Source organism: Physeter macrocephalus, chromosome 12, assembly GCF_002837175.3.
Source record: "Physeter macrocephalus isolate SW-GA chromosome 12, ASM283717v5, whole genome shotgun sequence".
Taxonomy (NCBI): Eukaryota; Metazoa; Chordata; class Mammalia; order Artiodactyla; family Physeteridae; genus Physeter; species Physeter macrocephalus.
In genome coordinates, this window is record NC_041225.1 from 63,006,500 (window position 1) to 63,020,592 (window position 14,093).

A 14,093-nucleotide genomic window follows, 5' to 3' on the forward strand; every position below is an offset into this window, starting at 1 on the left:
GAATTAGTCCTAAAAATAACAGGGCTATGAGTGAAATCTTTATATAAAAAACAGTAAGTGATTACAACAGGCATGTTAAGTTCAAATGGTGTAAGCCTCAAAAAAGGCTTACAAAAACATTTTTTTGCAAGGAGGAGGAGACAGAATGTTCTGACAGAGTTTAATAAGATTTAACAGTTCCATCTAATAGATTTTATTAGAATATATACCACTTGAGTACGCTTTTAATAAAGAAGAATCTGAAAGTACAATTTATGATTAATTTGTAGACATAAATTCTCTATGATGGCATTGTCACTAGTCCAAGAGCACTGTTAGTCCAAGAGCCCTTTCTGTAAGAAACTAAAGGGAAGATATGTAATTCATCTTAAGAAAGTTTATTCTTTATTTCTCTTGATCCTACTCAGCTTCTTGAAAAATGCAAGTATTTCTGACAAAGAGGATTAGTCAGTTATGGAAGGATCAGCTCTTAATGACTCTCACCACTGTAAGAAACAACTCAGATAGTTTTCCGATACTGATTCTAAACTGTGCAGAATAGTACATAATGACATAGTAAACATGAACAAAAAAATTCAGCGGAAAAAGTGCCATACTTACTAAATGGCAAAATAGAAAAATAACACTTTTTAAAAACTTCTTGCTGTCATGTTGTGACAAAACTAGTTGAATTTTAAGTTTAGGCTTTTCCATTTCATCTAATGTTGACTTTTAGGTTACTGAATGAGAGTGTGCCTATAAATGTTGTAGTCTTAAAATAACTCACTTGTAAAGTGCCATAAACTGCTTTAAAAAAATTTTTTTTTAAGGAGCAAGAATAAAGATGCCAAATTGCATATTTTTTGTTTTTTATTTACTAAAGTATCATAACTTTTTTTCTATTACTCTGTTATTTTCAAGCTCTTCCAGGGTTAAGAATTGGGAAGCTTAAAGACATCTTCCATTTAAACCTAAATTTTATATTCTCTTTCTTTTCTCCTATTTTCCATTATACTCAAACTGCTTCTTCAAAATCATGGATAAGATTTGTTATGTCATAGGGCGAGGAGGGCAGATATGGAATTTTTACAGGTGATTGACCTGTAAGGTTTAGACTGCCAGATGAGTACAGCGGCAGTTAGTTGGTAAGTGAAATTGGTAAGATTACTACTTAAAGGTTTTTTAACTAATTTTAATGTATTACACAAATGTGGCCCTGATTATCACTTTTGAGAAGTTGAATGCAGATACCTTTCAACAATACAGAACATACTTTCCCTTTGTAATACTTGAGGCAGTACCTAAATTATTCAAAGAAAGGAGACAGAAATCAATGTCATAATGAAATTAGGTCGATGCATAGGAAAAAAACAACCAGAGTTTAAGGGTTTGTTTCCTTTCCCCTGAGTTCTGAGTATTCTATCTGAAAGGAAGTGGAAAGTGAGGACTAGCTTGAATAATGGTGCCACAGAAGGGCCTGATGGCCTTACAGCTGCCAAACACTGTAAGAGCCTCATCACCTTAGCAGGGCAATGAAAGGTAAATTTCTGACCAGAACCCCTGAAATTTCCAATGAGAAGAAGGGGGGTGGGTACTTACTGCCTTTTCTGTTTTCACACACTACTTTGATTAACTTATTTTCTCCTTTTCCTGTCTTTGTCTTAGGTCTTATAATCAATGGATAAAGTGGGGAAAATGTGGAATAACTTCAAATACAGGTGTCAGAATCTCTTCAGTCATGAGGGAGGAAGCCGTAGTGAAAATGTGGATATGAACTCCAACAGATGTTTGTCTGTCAACGACAAAAACATCAGTATAGGAGACTCAGCTCCTCAGCAACAAAGCAGTCCCTTAAGAGAAAATGTTGCCTTACAACTGGGGTTAAGCCCTTCAAAGAATTCTTCAAGGAGAAACCAAAACTGTGCCACTGAAATTCCTCAGATTGTTGAAATAAGCATTGAAAAGGATAATGACTCATGTGTCACCCCAGGAACAAGACTTGCCAGAAGAGATTCCTACTCTCGACATGCTCCTTGGGGTGGGAAGAAGAAACATTCCTGCTCTACAAAGACACAGAGTTCACTGGATACTGATAAAAAGTTTGGTAGAACTCGAAGTGGACTTCAAAGGAGAGAGAGGCGATACGGTGTAAGCTCTGTGCACGACATGGACAGCGTTTCCAGCAGAGCCGTAGGAAGTCGCTCTCTGAGACAGAGGTTGCAGGATACTGTGGGCTTGTGTTTTCCCATGAGAACTTACAACAAGCAGTCAAAGCCCCTCTTTTCTAATAAAAGAAAAATACACCTTTCTGAATTAATGCTTGAGAAATGCCCTTTTCCTGCTGGCTCGGATTTGGCCCAAAAATGGCATTTGATTAAACAGCATACAGCTCCTGTGAGCCCACATTCAACATTTTTTGATACATTTGATCCATCCTTGGTTTCTACAGAAGATGAAGAAGATAGGCTTCGAGAGAGAAGGCGGCTTAGTATTGAGGAAGGGGTTGACCCCCCTCCCAACGCACAAATACATACGTTTGAAGCCACTGCACAGGTTAACCCATTATATAAACTGGGACCAAAGTTAGCTCCTGGAATGACTGAAATAAATGGGGACAGTTCTGCAATTCCACAAGCTAATTGTGACTCTGAAGAGGACACAACCACGCTGTGTTTGCAGTCACGGAGGCAGAAGCAACGTCAGGTATCTGGAGACAGCCATGCCCACGTTAGCAGACAGGGAGCTTGGAAAGTCCATACACAGATTGATTACATACACTGCCTCGTGCCGGATTTGCTTCAGATCACAGGTAATCCCTGTTACTGGGGAGTGATGGACCGTTACGAAGCAGAAGCCCTTCTGGAAGGGAAACCTGAAGGTACATTTTTGCTCAGGGACTCTGCACAGGAGGACTACCTCTTCTCTGTGAGCTTCCGTCGCTACAACAGATCCCTGCATGCCCGAATTGAACAGTGGAATCACAACTTTAGTTTTGACGCTCACGACCCGTGTGTGTTTCACTCCTCCACTGTAACAGGACTTTTGGAACATTACAAAGACCCCAGGGTTTTTGAGTGCACATGTACATGGTCTACTGTATTGATATATTATCTATAGTGCAATACTGTAACTCTGAGGTTGAATTATATGGCCATTTATTACCCACAAAACAGCAATTTTATATGGTTGAATATAATATTAAATAACAGTATAAAAGATAAACAGGCATCCAGTTGGATAATATAGATCATGTCACAGTAAAGTATGTAAATAATTTTAAAATAAATAATTTTCTAAAAAACTCCAGTGGTTCTCAGATTCTTTTAAGGGACTATAGCTATGATAGCCATGCATCCCTGGATTTCTGGGTCAGTCTTTAATATTTAACATTGTATTATTTTTTCTAAAAATTATTGAAATGTCACCAAAACATCAATCAAAAATGGAATCTCGGGCTTCCCTGGTGGCGCAGCGGTTGCGCATCCGCCTGCCGATGCAGGGGAACCGGGTTCATGCCCCGGTCTGGGAGGATCCCGCATGCCGCGGAGCGGCTGGGCCCGTGAGCCATGGCCGCTGGGCCTGCGCGTCCGGAGCCTGTGCTCCGCAACGGGAGAGGCCGCAGCAGAGGGAGGCCCACATACCACAAAAAAAAAAAAAAAAAAAAATGGAATCTCCTAAACTGCCTCTTGTACCTGACTTTAGCACAGAAATACTTTAATCAGCCATGTGTCCCAGTTTTTGTACTGTAACTGAAGAGGTTTCTATTGGAAAGGTACTACCATGCCTTAAGTAGTCTAGGTAGACTAAACAGTAGAGGGGGGATTTTAGTTGGGTCACATTCTTCCTCTTTACTCACTGTGGCATGATGCCATGTAGTCTTAAAACTTGTTGAATTTAATTTATTTCTAATAAAGTGTGGATCAAGTCCCATTGAAATGAACTCCTAGGAACTATTTCAATTATTTTGCTTTGTGGAAATTTTGTAATAGATACTACTTGGTATTAAGAGGGCCATTGACTATGGTCCTTACTTTTTTAATATATGTAAATTTTTGTAGTAATGGAATTTGACCTCTGATATTTCATAATTCTGATTTATAGTTTATCCTGTTAAGTATCATTTTTCAGCAAAAGGTATTTTACTTACTACATTATTATAAAACCAATTTTAAATTATGATTGTCCTTCAAGGAAGGAAGGACTTTTTAGAAATTTGCTTTGGATAGTTTTAAGGATAACTCTGCAGGTATAGAAATGTGAAAGATGATGAACTTTCAATTTAGAATCAATACAATTGAAATTAAACACTTTTTTTATAGCCCTGTGTAACTTTATATAAACCCATAAAGTAATAGAGTTTTAATTTAGTTCTCAAAGGGTTTCAGCCAAACACATTTCCAAAAATTTAACAAGAAAACAAATAAAAGAACCTCAGAACTGACATTGTAAATATTAAGATAGTTGAAATGCCTTCCTGATTCTTACATGGACTCTTCTATGAATCACTATCAGTGATTTTCTTCCCAGTACTACAGCCACCCACATAGCATTCCCCATCTTAGGAAAAATCTACTTTCTGTCCCCAAAGGGGTGTGGAAGCATAATAGTCTTTCTTTAAATTAGGGTATTTTGTCACGATGCAATCTAGCAGCAGTCTCCAAATTAGGAATAGAGAAACCACTAAATTTCATGCTCTGTCTGTGAAACTGAACCAAAGGCTTAGTGTTAGAAACTGCCTACTGTCACCTGGCAAGTACAAATGTTTTCTGCATGTCCCACTTGTTTACACAGCTTACAAAGAACTGTATATGGAATAAGTGGTTTTAAGTTTGGTCGCTTTCTAAAAGGGACAGTCATTTTTTTAGGTATAATTTGCTTGTCAAAGAAATATCTTTAAATAGCTACAAAATTTATCTTATAAACATGGAGAAGAGAGATTTCTGCACTTTTTGAATATTGCTCTTTTAGTTTCTGCAGTGGTATGGTTTATACTCTTACATACACTAGACCAAGGTCAACAAACTTTTTCTGTAAAGAGCCAGATAGAAAATACTTTAGGCTTTGTAGGCTGCATGTGGTCTCTGTCAAATGTTCTTTGTGGGTTTTTTGTTTTTGTTTTTTTAATCCCTTTTAAAAATGTAAAAACCATTCTTATCTGAGTCTATACAGAAATAGGCCAAAGGCCAGATTTGCTTCTCGGTCTATAGCCTGCTGACCCCTTCTCTAGATCAGTACTGTCCAACAGAAATATAATTTGAACCATATATGTAATTTAAAATTTTCTAGTGGCCACATTTAAAAAGCAAAAAGCAGATGAAATTAATTTTAATACTATATTTTACCAGTTGTATGCAAACTATTGTTATTTCAGTATGTGGCACTAGCCACATTTCAAGGACTCAGTAACCACATATATCAGACAGCACAGCTCTAGACCAGAGCTATTTAAAGTATGGACCATGAACTGGTGCCGGCCTACAGTTTGTTACCAGTTTATGACAGGTTAAGTATAGAAATTAAAAGCAAGAATTTAAAATATTTTATAGCAATTTAACAGTTGTTTTATATCTGTTCAATCTAATAAGAAACTTGGCACTTGTGTTTCATATATCTTTTTTTACATTTCATTTTTTAAGCAATTTATTATTATATCTGACAAAAGAAGCAGTCTGTGAAGTTAAAAAGAAACTGGCTCTTCACTACAGATAATTTAAGAGGCATTGTTCTAGACAGTTCCTCCTAAGATTCTGCAGGCCTCTTGTATACATGGCAAAAATAAAAAAAGAAACAGTGATAAGATTGTGGTAGGTAGTTTATTTAGTACTATTCACATGCCACCAACCACTACAGAGCAGTGTCCTTTTACTTGTCTCTTTCAGAGCTACCATTGGAGCCTCTGACCAGGCTACCCTAGGCCACTGGCTTTTTTACACTGCTCTAGAATCACTCAGAGAGCTTATAAAAAATAGCAGTGTCCAGGCCCAACTCCAGGCCAGTTGAATCAGAATTTCTTGGGAGGGGGCCTGCGTACAGTTTAAAAAGCTGTATATTTTTCCAGTTACATCCAGGTGATTATGTTTTACAGCCAGCATTATTGTATGGATTCCCTCATCCCAGAAAACTTTGCTGTTTCTCTGTTTGGAAGAAATCATTAATCTGGGTGGGGGATTTTCTATGCAGGACCATTCACTCTCTTTAACAGTGAAAGGGGGACTTTCCGGTTAAATATGTCAGGTTGAACTTTGGCATTTTATCTTGACACCCTCCTAGAACCCCACTGAAATGAAAGGAATAAAAAAAAATAGAAGGCATAAATCAGAAGTAGAAAGCAAATGAAAGGAGGCAGAAGTAAGCCTGATTGCTCAAGAAGTTTTTGATAGAAGCAGGTTTGTAGAAATTAGCAGAACTGAGAAAGCTGATCTAAAAACCTGATGTTAAAAAGAAGCAACCCAGTTTATGCTGCTGGCTCAGAAATTCAAGGAACCAGTTACCTCAGAAGGTAAGGGTGGAGTATGGAGCTGAAAACAGGAACGGTGGGAAGTCTGTGTATCAGTCTCCCATGTGTCCTCCTTCACCCTGAGCAGCCTGGAAACGATTGTTCCTTTACCTTGGATAAAACAAGAGGTTAGAGCTGGGAGAAATTTAATCTAAGAAGTTATTCGTAACTGAAGTTGGGATATCTTGTGAAAATAAGGACAACTTTTGAAAAACGGACTAAGTGAAAGTCTGAATATTGAGGTTAAGACCTCACCATTCCCTTTTCCCTGTTCTCAGAACGTGGCAGTCAGCTGTCTATGCCCCAGACAGGAGATTGGAGCATTTCTCTCTGGGATGAGCAGCCAGAAGACAAGGTTTACAGATGCTAACTTCTGAGGATTCCCTAATAAAAAACCAACTCATTGTCTCATCACCTTGTAATAAAGCCAGTTGACAAGCACCGCCCACTCACCCCCACCTCCCCAAGTGGACAGAGCTTCTGATCAGCATGTCAGCGGTGATGCATCATCAGACACTTGCGGAAAGCCTCTGAAGTAAAAAACAGAGGCCTAAAGATTTAAGGAGAAAAAAATAAGGTACTAAGAAGAAAGAGATAAAAATATTTAAAATGTTAAAAAAAGAAAAAAGAAGACATTTTAAAACTTTGTATCCTTTGAGAAATGAAATATTATATCCAAGAAGCTAGAATAGGATGCTATTAAAGAGAACATTCAGGACTTCCCTGGTGGCGCAGTGATTAAGAATCTGCCTGCCAATGCAGGGGACACGGGTTCGAGCCCTGGTCCGGGAAGATCCCACACGCCACGGAGCAACTAAGCCCGTGCACCACAACTACTGAGCCTGTGCTCTAGAGCCCGTGAGCCGCAACTGCTGAGCCTGCCCACCACAACTACCGAAGCCCACACGCCTAGAGCCCATGCTCCGCAACAAGAGAAGCCACCACGATGAGAAGCCTGCGTACCACAACGAACAGGAGCCCCCACTCGCTGCAACTAGAGAAAGCCTGCACGCAGAAACAAAGACCCAACACAGCCAAAAGTAAATAAATAAATCAATCTATTTTTTTTAAAAAGAACATTCAGAGAAACAAAAAAATGGTCTTGGAAATTAAAACTGTGATAGGAAGAACTGTAACTGCAAGAGAACTGTTAGAAAGTGATGCCAAAGAAATCTACCAATAGAAAATGAAAAGAAATGCCATCTTGAAGATATATGATAATCAAAAGATGAATCTAAGTGGTCGAGTGTCTAATGAAAAGGACTTCCAGGAGGGAGGGAGGGAAGGTGGGGGAATAAAAAGACACTGAAAGGGCCTGGCACAACGAGTATAGAAAAGGCCCCACACTAAAGAGAAAAAGAAGAGGTACAATTTTTCACGAAATAAAAACAGGTCACATACAGAAGACTGGGAACTGGTGTGATATTAGACTTTTCAACAGCCATGTTGAAGCCACTAGAACAGTGGAATAATGCCCTCAAAATTTGGGGGGTAAATTATTTCCATCACCCAATAGACTGTTATCAACCAATAGCAATATGAACATGTTATCTAGAAACAATGAGGAAAATAGCAGCAAGAAACAGCTAACAGAATTCAAAGTAATTTTTCTTGATATCCTGGGAGTGGGAATCAAGAATGGAGAGGATGTTGCAGGCAATGTTCTTTTTTGTTATAAGCCTCGTAGTAGTATTTGACCTTTGGAACTATAAATGTATGAATTAGGTAAAAATAAAAAGCAACTCAAAGAAATGAGAAGGAAGCCAGGCTAGAAGGGACATGGGTATCAAAAGAGTAGATCTACACATTTTGGAGTCAACAGGAATGTAGCAGGAATTAGTCCTAAAAATAACAGGGCTATGAGTGAAATCTTTATATAAAAAACAGTAAGTGATTACAACAGGCATGTTAAGTTCAAATGGTGTAAGCCTCAAAAAAGGCTTACAAAAACATTTTTTTGCAAGGAGGAGGAGACAGAATGTTCTGACAGAGTTTAATAAGATTTAACAGTTCCATCTAATAGATTTTATTAGAATATATACCACTTGAGTACGCTTTTAATAAAGAAGAATCTGAAAGTACAATTTATGATTAATTTGTAGACATAAATTCTCTATGATGGCATTGTCACTAGTCCAAGAGCACTGTTAGTCCAAGAGCCCTTTCTGTAAGAAACTAAAGGGAAGATATGTAATTCATCTTAAGAAAGTTTATTCTTTATTTCTCTTGATCCTACTCAGCTTCTTGAAAAATGCAAGTATTTCTGACAAAGAGGATTAGTCAGTTATGGAAGGATCAGCTCTTAATGACTCTCACCACTGTAAGAAACAACTCAGATAGTTTTCCGATACTGATTCTAAACTGTGCAGAATAGTACATAATGACATAGTAAACATGAACAAAAAAATTCAGCGGAAAAAGTGCCATACTTACTAAATGGCAAAATAGAAAAATAACACTTTTTAAAAACTTCTTGCTGTCATGTTGTGACAAAACTAGTTGAATTTTAAGTTTAGGCTTTTCCATTTCATCTAATGTTGACTTTTAGGTTACTGAATGAGAGTGTGCCTATAAATGTTGTAGTCTTAAAATAACTCACTTGTAAAGTGCCATAAACTGCTTTAAAAAAATTTTTTTTTAAGGAGCAAGAATAAAGATGCCAAATTGCATATTTTTTGTTTTTTATTTACTAAAGTATCATAACTTTTTTTCTATTACTCTGTTATTTTCAAGCTCTTCCAGGGTTAAGAATTGGGAAGCTTAAAGACATCTTCCATTTAAACCTAAATTTTATATTCTCTTTCTTTTCTCCTATTTTCCATTATACTCAAACTGCTTCTTCAAAATCATGGATAAGATTTGTTATGTCATAGGGCGAGGAGGGCAGATATGGAATTTTTACAGGTGATTGACCTGTAAGGTTTAGACTGCCAGATGAGTACAGCGGCAGTTAGTTGGTAAGTGAAATTGGTAAGATTACTACTTAAAGGTTTTTTAACTAATTTTAATGTATTACACAAATGTGGCCCTGATTATCACTTTTGAGAAGTTGAATGCAGATACCTTTCAACAATACAGAACATACTTTCCCTTTGTAATACTTGAGGCAGTACCTAAATTATTCAAAGAAAGGAGACAGAAATCAATGTCATAATGAAATTAGGTCGATGCATAGGAAAAAAACAACCAGAGTTTAAGGGTTTGTTTCCTTTCCCCTGAGTTCTGAGTATTCTATCTGAAAGGAAGTGGAAAGTGAGGACTAGCTTGAATAATGGTGCCACAGAAGGGCCTGATGGCCTTACAGCTGCCAAACACTGTAAGAGCCTCATCACCTTAGCAGGGCAATGAAAGGTAAATTTCTGACCAGAACCCCTGAAATTTCCAATGAGAAGAAGGGGGGTGGGTACTTACTGCCTTTTCTGTTTTCACACACTACTTTGATTAACTTATTTTCTCCTTTTCCTGTCTTTGTCTTAGGTCTTATAATCAATGGATAAAGTGGGGAAAATGTGGAATAACTTCAAATACAGGTGTCAGAATCTCTTCAGTCATGAGGGAGGAAGCCGTAGTGAAAATGTGGATATGAACTCCAACAGATGTTTGTCTGTCAACGACAAAAACATCAGTATAGGAGACTCAGCTCCTCAGCAACAAAGCAGTCCCTTAAGAGAAAATGTTGCCTTACAACTGGGGTTAAGCCCTTCAAAGAATTCTTCAAGGAGAAACCAAAACTGTGCCACTGAAATTCCTCAGATTGTTGAAATAAGCATTGAAAAGGATAATGACTCATGTGTCACCCCAGGAACAAGACTTGCCAGAAGAGATTCCTACTCTCGACATGCTCCTTGGGGTGGGAAGAAGAAACATTCCTGCTCTACAAAGACACAGAGTTCACTGGATACTGATAAAAAGTTTGGTAGAACTCGAAGTGGACTTCAAAGGAGAGAGAGGCGATACGGTGTAAGCTCTGTGCACGACATGGACAGCGTTTCCAGCAGAGCCGTAGGAAGTCGCTCTCTGAGACAGAGGTTGCAGGATACTGTGGGCTTGTGTTTTCCCATGAGAACTTACAACAAGCAGTCAAAGCCCCTCTTTTCTAATAAAAGAAAAATACACCTTTCTGAATTAATGCTTGAGAAATGCCCTTTTCCTGCTGGCTCGGATTTGGCCCAAAAATGGCATTTGATTAAACAGCATACAGCTCCTGTGAGCCCACATTCAACATTTTTTGATACATTTGATCCATCCTTGGTTTCTACAGAAGATGAAGAAGATAGGCTTCGAGAGAGAAGGCGGCTTAGTATTGAGGAAGGGGTTGACCCCCCTCCCAACGCACAAATACATACGTTTGAAGCCACTGCACAGGTTAACCCATTATATAAACTGGGACCAAAGTTAGCTCCTGGAATGACTGAAATAAATGGGGACAGTTCTGCAATTCCACAAGCTAATTGTGACTCTGAAGAGGACACAACCACGCTGTGTTTGCAGTCACGGAGGCAGAAGCAACGTCAGGTATCTGGAGACAGCCATGCCCACGTTAGCAGACAGGGAGCTTGGAAAGTCCATACACAGATTGATTACATACACTGCCTCGTGCCGGATTTGCTTCAGATCACAGGTAATCCCTGTTACTGGGGAGTGATGGACCGTTACGAAGCAGAAGCCCTTCTGGAAGGGAAACCTGAAGGTACATTTTTGCTCAGGGACTCTGCACAGGAGGACTACCTCTTCTCTGTGAGCTTCCGTCGCTACAACAGATCCCTGCATGCCCGAATTGAACAGTGGAATCACAACTTTAGTTTTGACGCTCACGACCCGTGTGTGTTTCACTCCTCCACTGTAACAGGACTTTTGGAACATTACAAAGACCCCAGTTCTTGCATGTTTTTTGAACCATTGCTTACGATATCGCTAAATAGGACTTTCCCTTTTAGCCTGCAGTACATCTGCCGTGCAGTCATCTGCAGATGCACTACGTATGATGGAATTGATGGGCTCCCTTTACCGTCAATGTTACAGGATTTTTTAAAAGAGTATCATTATAAACAAAAAGTTAGAGTTCGCTGGCTAGAACGAGAACCAGTCAAGGCAAAGTAAACCCTCCTGTCCCCAAAGGGCATTAACTAGATCTGCTTTTATGTGCATCGGGCAGTACACCTCTAGCAAGCACACGTATCAGTGTTAGGTTTTTTTCAGTACAGTATGTAAGCTTAGTGTTAGTATTTGTCAGGTGCAATCTGCTGTTACTTACTCAGATAAACGTGGTGCCTATTGAGACAACAGAGGATACAGCTACAGGTGTTCAGTAAGGCTACAAAAACATTCTGCCGACTTAGCTGACAGTTTGGTTTTTAATGGCTGTAGTTAACTGAGTGAAGCAACTCTGGGGCATTTGCTATGAAGAATTCTATTTCTTACTGAAGAACAAATTATTAATATTGTATGAGTATTTCAACAGTGTGACTAATGTTTGAAATTATTATTTTTTCTAAGAATTTTTCTATAACCTTCCAAAAGTAGTGATGTTTGTAGTTACTATAAATCAAGCTTTGGAAGTCCAAAAAATAAAGACTGCCTTCCTTTTAGGAAAAAAATGCAATTTTCTGGCCACAAGGGCATAGTGCAGTTCACTTAAGTGTTGATATAGTTTATAGTCAGTCTCCTTTTCTCTTCTGCAAAAGGTACTGTTAAGTAAACCAGGTTTTCTAAATAGTAGTTCTTAAAATTTCAGACTTATGAAAAGTTGGTAGTAGAATTTAAGGCCTTAAGTATTCATTTTTTAATGAGTGCTTTAACATAACACATTGGGAATAGCTGCTGCAAAGTAGGCCTGCGTGTGATTCTTTTAAGTTGACATGTGCAGTCAAATCGCTGATTCATTAAAGTTGGATCTTTTTCTATGCCCGTGATGAGTTTGTGAACCATGAAGAAAATGAAACTAAAAGATACCCAAACAAGTCAGATAATACTACAGTGGTTGCTGATTGTTGAGATTATTGTTAAACTGTAATTCATAATTTAGATGGCAGTATTTATCTCTTTGTTGTAAACTCTCATAGCTGAATTGCTTAAGTACAAGTTATAGAATTTCAGTGCACTTAATTTTTAATGGAAAATCTTAAACCTAAATTGCTGATTTGAAAGGTACTGTACAACCATTGTATCTGTAAATAACTTTACTTAGCACCTTTTTGTCACTTAGAATAGTATGCAATACTACTTGAGTGAGCTATTTTGGAAGTAATACCAAGTTCTAGTGTTTGCTTCTTAGCATTGGACTGAATTTACAGTTCCGTCCTGGACATTTTGCACTAAAGTAGTCAAATCCATTCTTCTGTCTTTTGGTTAACGTGCTCTGTACCACTGGTGAGTGCTTAGTTTCCTTACCTGCTGCTACAGAAAGTTCTTTTACATCCCAGTGGCTATCGCCAAGGCCACAAAAAAGAAAAGCTATATTTGTATGCAACACTAACCCTTTGACTGCTAATGTATGTTTCCGCTTGCTGTGCCTTGTTACGGCTGCTTTTTTGTGCTAATAAAGTACGTTTGGTGTTCTCCTTGTATATCTGCTGTTTTATACATTTGCAACAATTTCTCTTGTAAATGGAATGGTTTGGGGTTTTTAAATAAGCATTACCTGACAACCTACTATAGTTAATGCAGAATTACTGAACAGTCTAATATTGACTTATTCCGACTAAGCTAACTCTAAATTTAATTCTATACATCTTTCCAATCATAATCACGTATACTGTGGAACAGTATCTATAGTTACTGCAAATTACTGTATAGTTTAGATTATAACAGAAAATGAACAGAGAAATACTGACTAAACCTATTGATTTCTCGGCTTATAAGTGAAAGATTGAAACTATCAATGACATGTTATAATAAATGAATATAGCCTCCCACTGCATCAGAAACAAGTTAAATGAAGTCTTGTAAACTAATAATACATCAGCACCATTTATTGGTTTGGGGACCATTTTAATTAATAATAAATGCCCAAAATGTAGAACTTTAACCAAAGACTTGTCCATTTTAAAGCAAAATGGGGATTGAAGGGACTTACAATTCCTGTTGTTTCTAATAGAAGTCCCTGAAGAACATATACCAAAGTGTTTGAGAACTTCATCCAAACCTACTTTAAAGCATTATGTGCAATTAAGTTGTTATGACATAATTACATTGCATAATTGTTGGGTCCGTTTTCTTGAGCTTATAATGTACCTGGAAAATAAACCTCTTAGGGAAAAAAAAGTTCATACTGATCATTGGAGAAAGACTATATATGCAAGCAAGATCTTATTTTAAAGAGGTAACTTGAAACTCCAAGAAAGCACTTGATGTTTTGTATGCTTGTAGCAAATTGATGTTTTAAGTGTAGTTTTATAGAAAGTATTAATGCTTTTATGTATTTCAGAAATTTCATATGTTAAATGGAAATTGCTTTAAATGTGTAAATATTTGAGTTTATGTAAGCATGTATGTACTGTGCTAAAAGTCACTTATGTTTCAGTTCGTGTGTAATATTAATATGCAACTTTTGGTTTAAAATTTTTTCTTAAACAATTAGTGGCTTACATTTTAAAAAAGAAAAATCACCAGCATGAAA

At 37.6% G+C, this 14,093-nt stretch overlaps 2 protein-coding genes across 3 annotated transcripts; both read left to right on the plus strand.

Moving 5' to 3' along the window:
• Positions 1 to 328: 328 nt before the first annotated feature.
• Positions 329 to 3,096, plus strand: LOC129391348 (suppressor of cytokine signaling 5-like). Its single transcript, XM_028496806.2, has 2 exons — positions 329 to 1,124; positions 1,645 to 3,096. Exon 2 carries the CDS (start codon positions 1,657 to 1,659, stop codon positions 3,094 to 3,096), a length of 1,440 nt encoding a protein of 479 aa, XP_028352607.2. The 5' UTR covers positions 329 to 1,124; positions 1,645 to 1,656.
• A 3,532-nt stretch (positions 3,097 to 6,628) lies between these two features.
• SOCS5 (suppressor of cytokine signaling 5) lies at positions 6,629 to 13,041 on the plus strand. Of its 2 annotated transcripts, none has more exons than XM_007108732.3 (2): positions 6,629 to 7,515; positions 9,953 to 13,041. In XM_007108732.3, the coding sequence occupies exon 2, from the start codon at positions 9,965 to 9,967 to the stop codon at positions 11,573 to 11,575; it is 1,611 nt and encodes a 536-aa protein (XP_007108794.1). In that variant the 5' UTR covers positions 6,629 to 7,515; positions 9,953 to 9,964; the 3' UTR covers positions 11,576 to 13,041. The 2 variants fall into 2 exon arrangements, with proteins under 2 accessions (XP_007108794.1, XP_028352605.1); XM_028496804.2 differs by lacking the exon at positions 6,629 to 7,515 and adding an exon at positions 8,642 to 9,432.
• Positions 13,042 to 14,093: the final 1,052 nt, after the last annotated feature.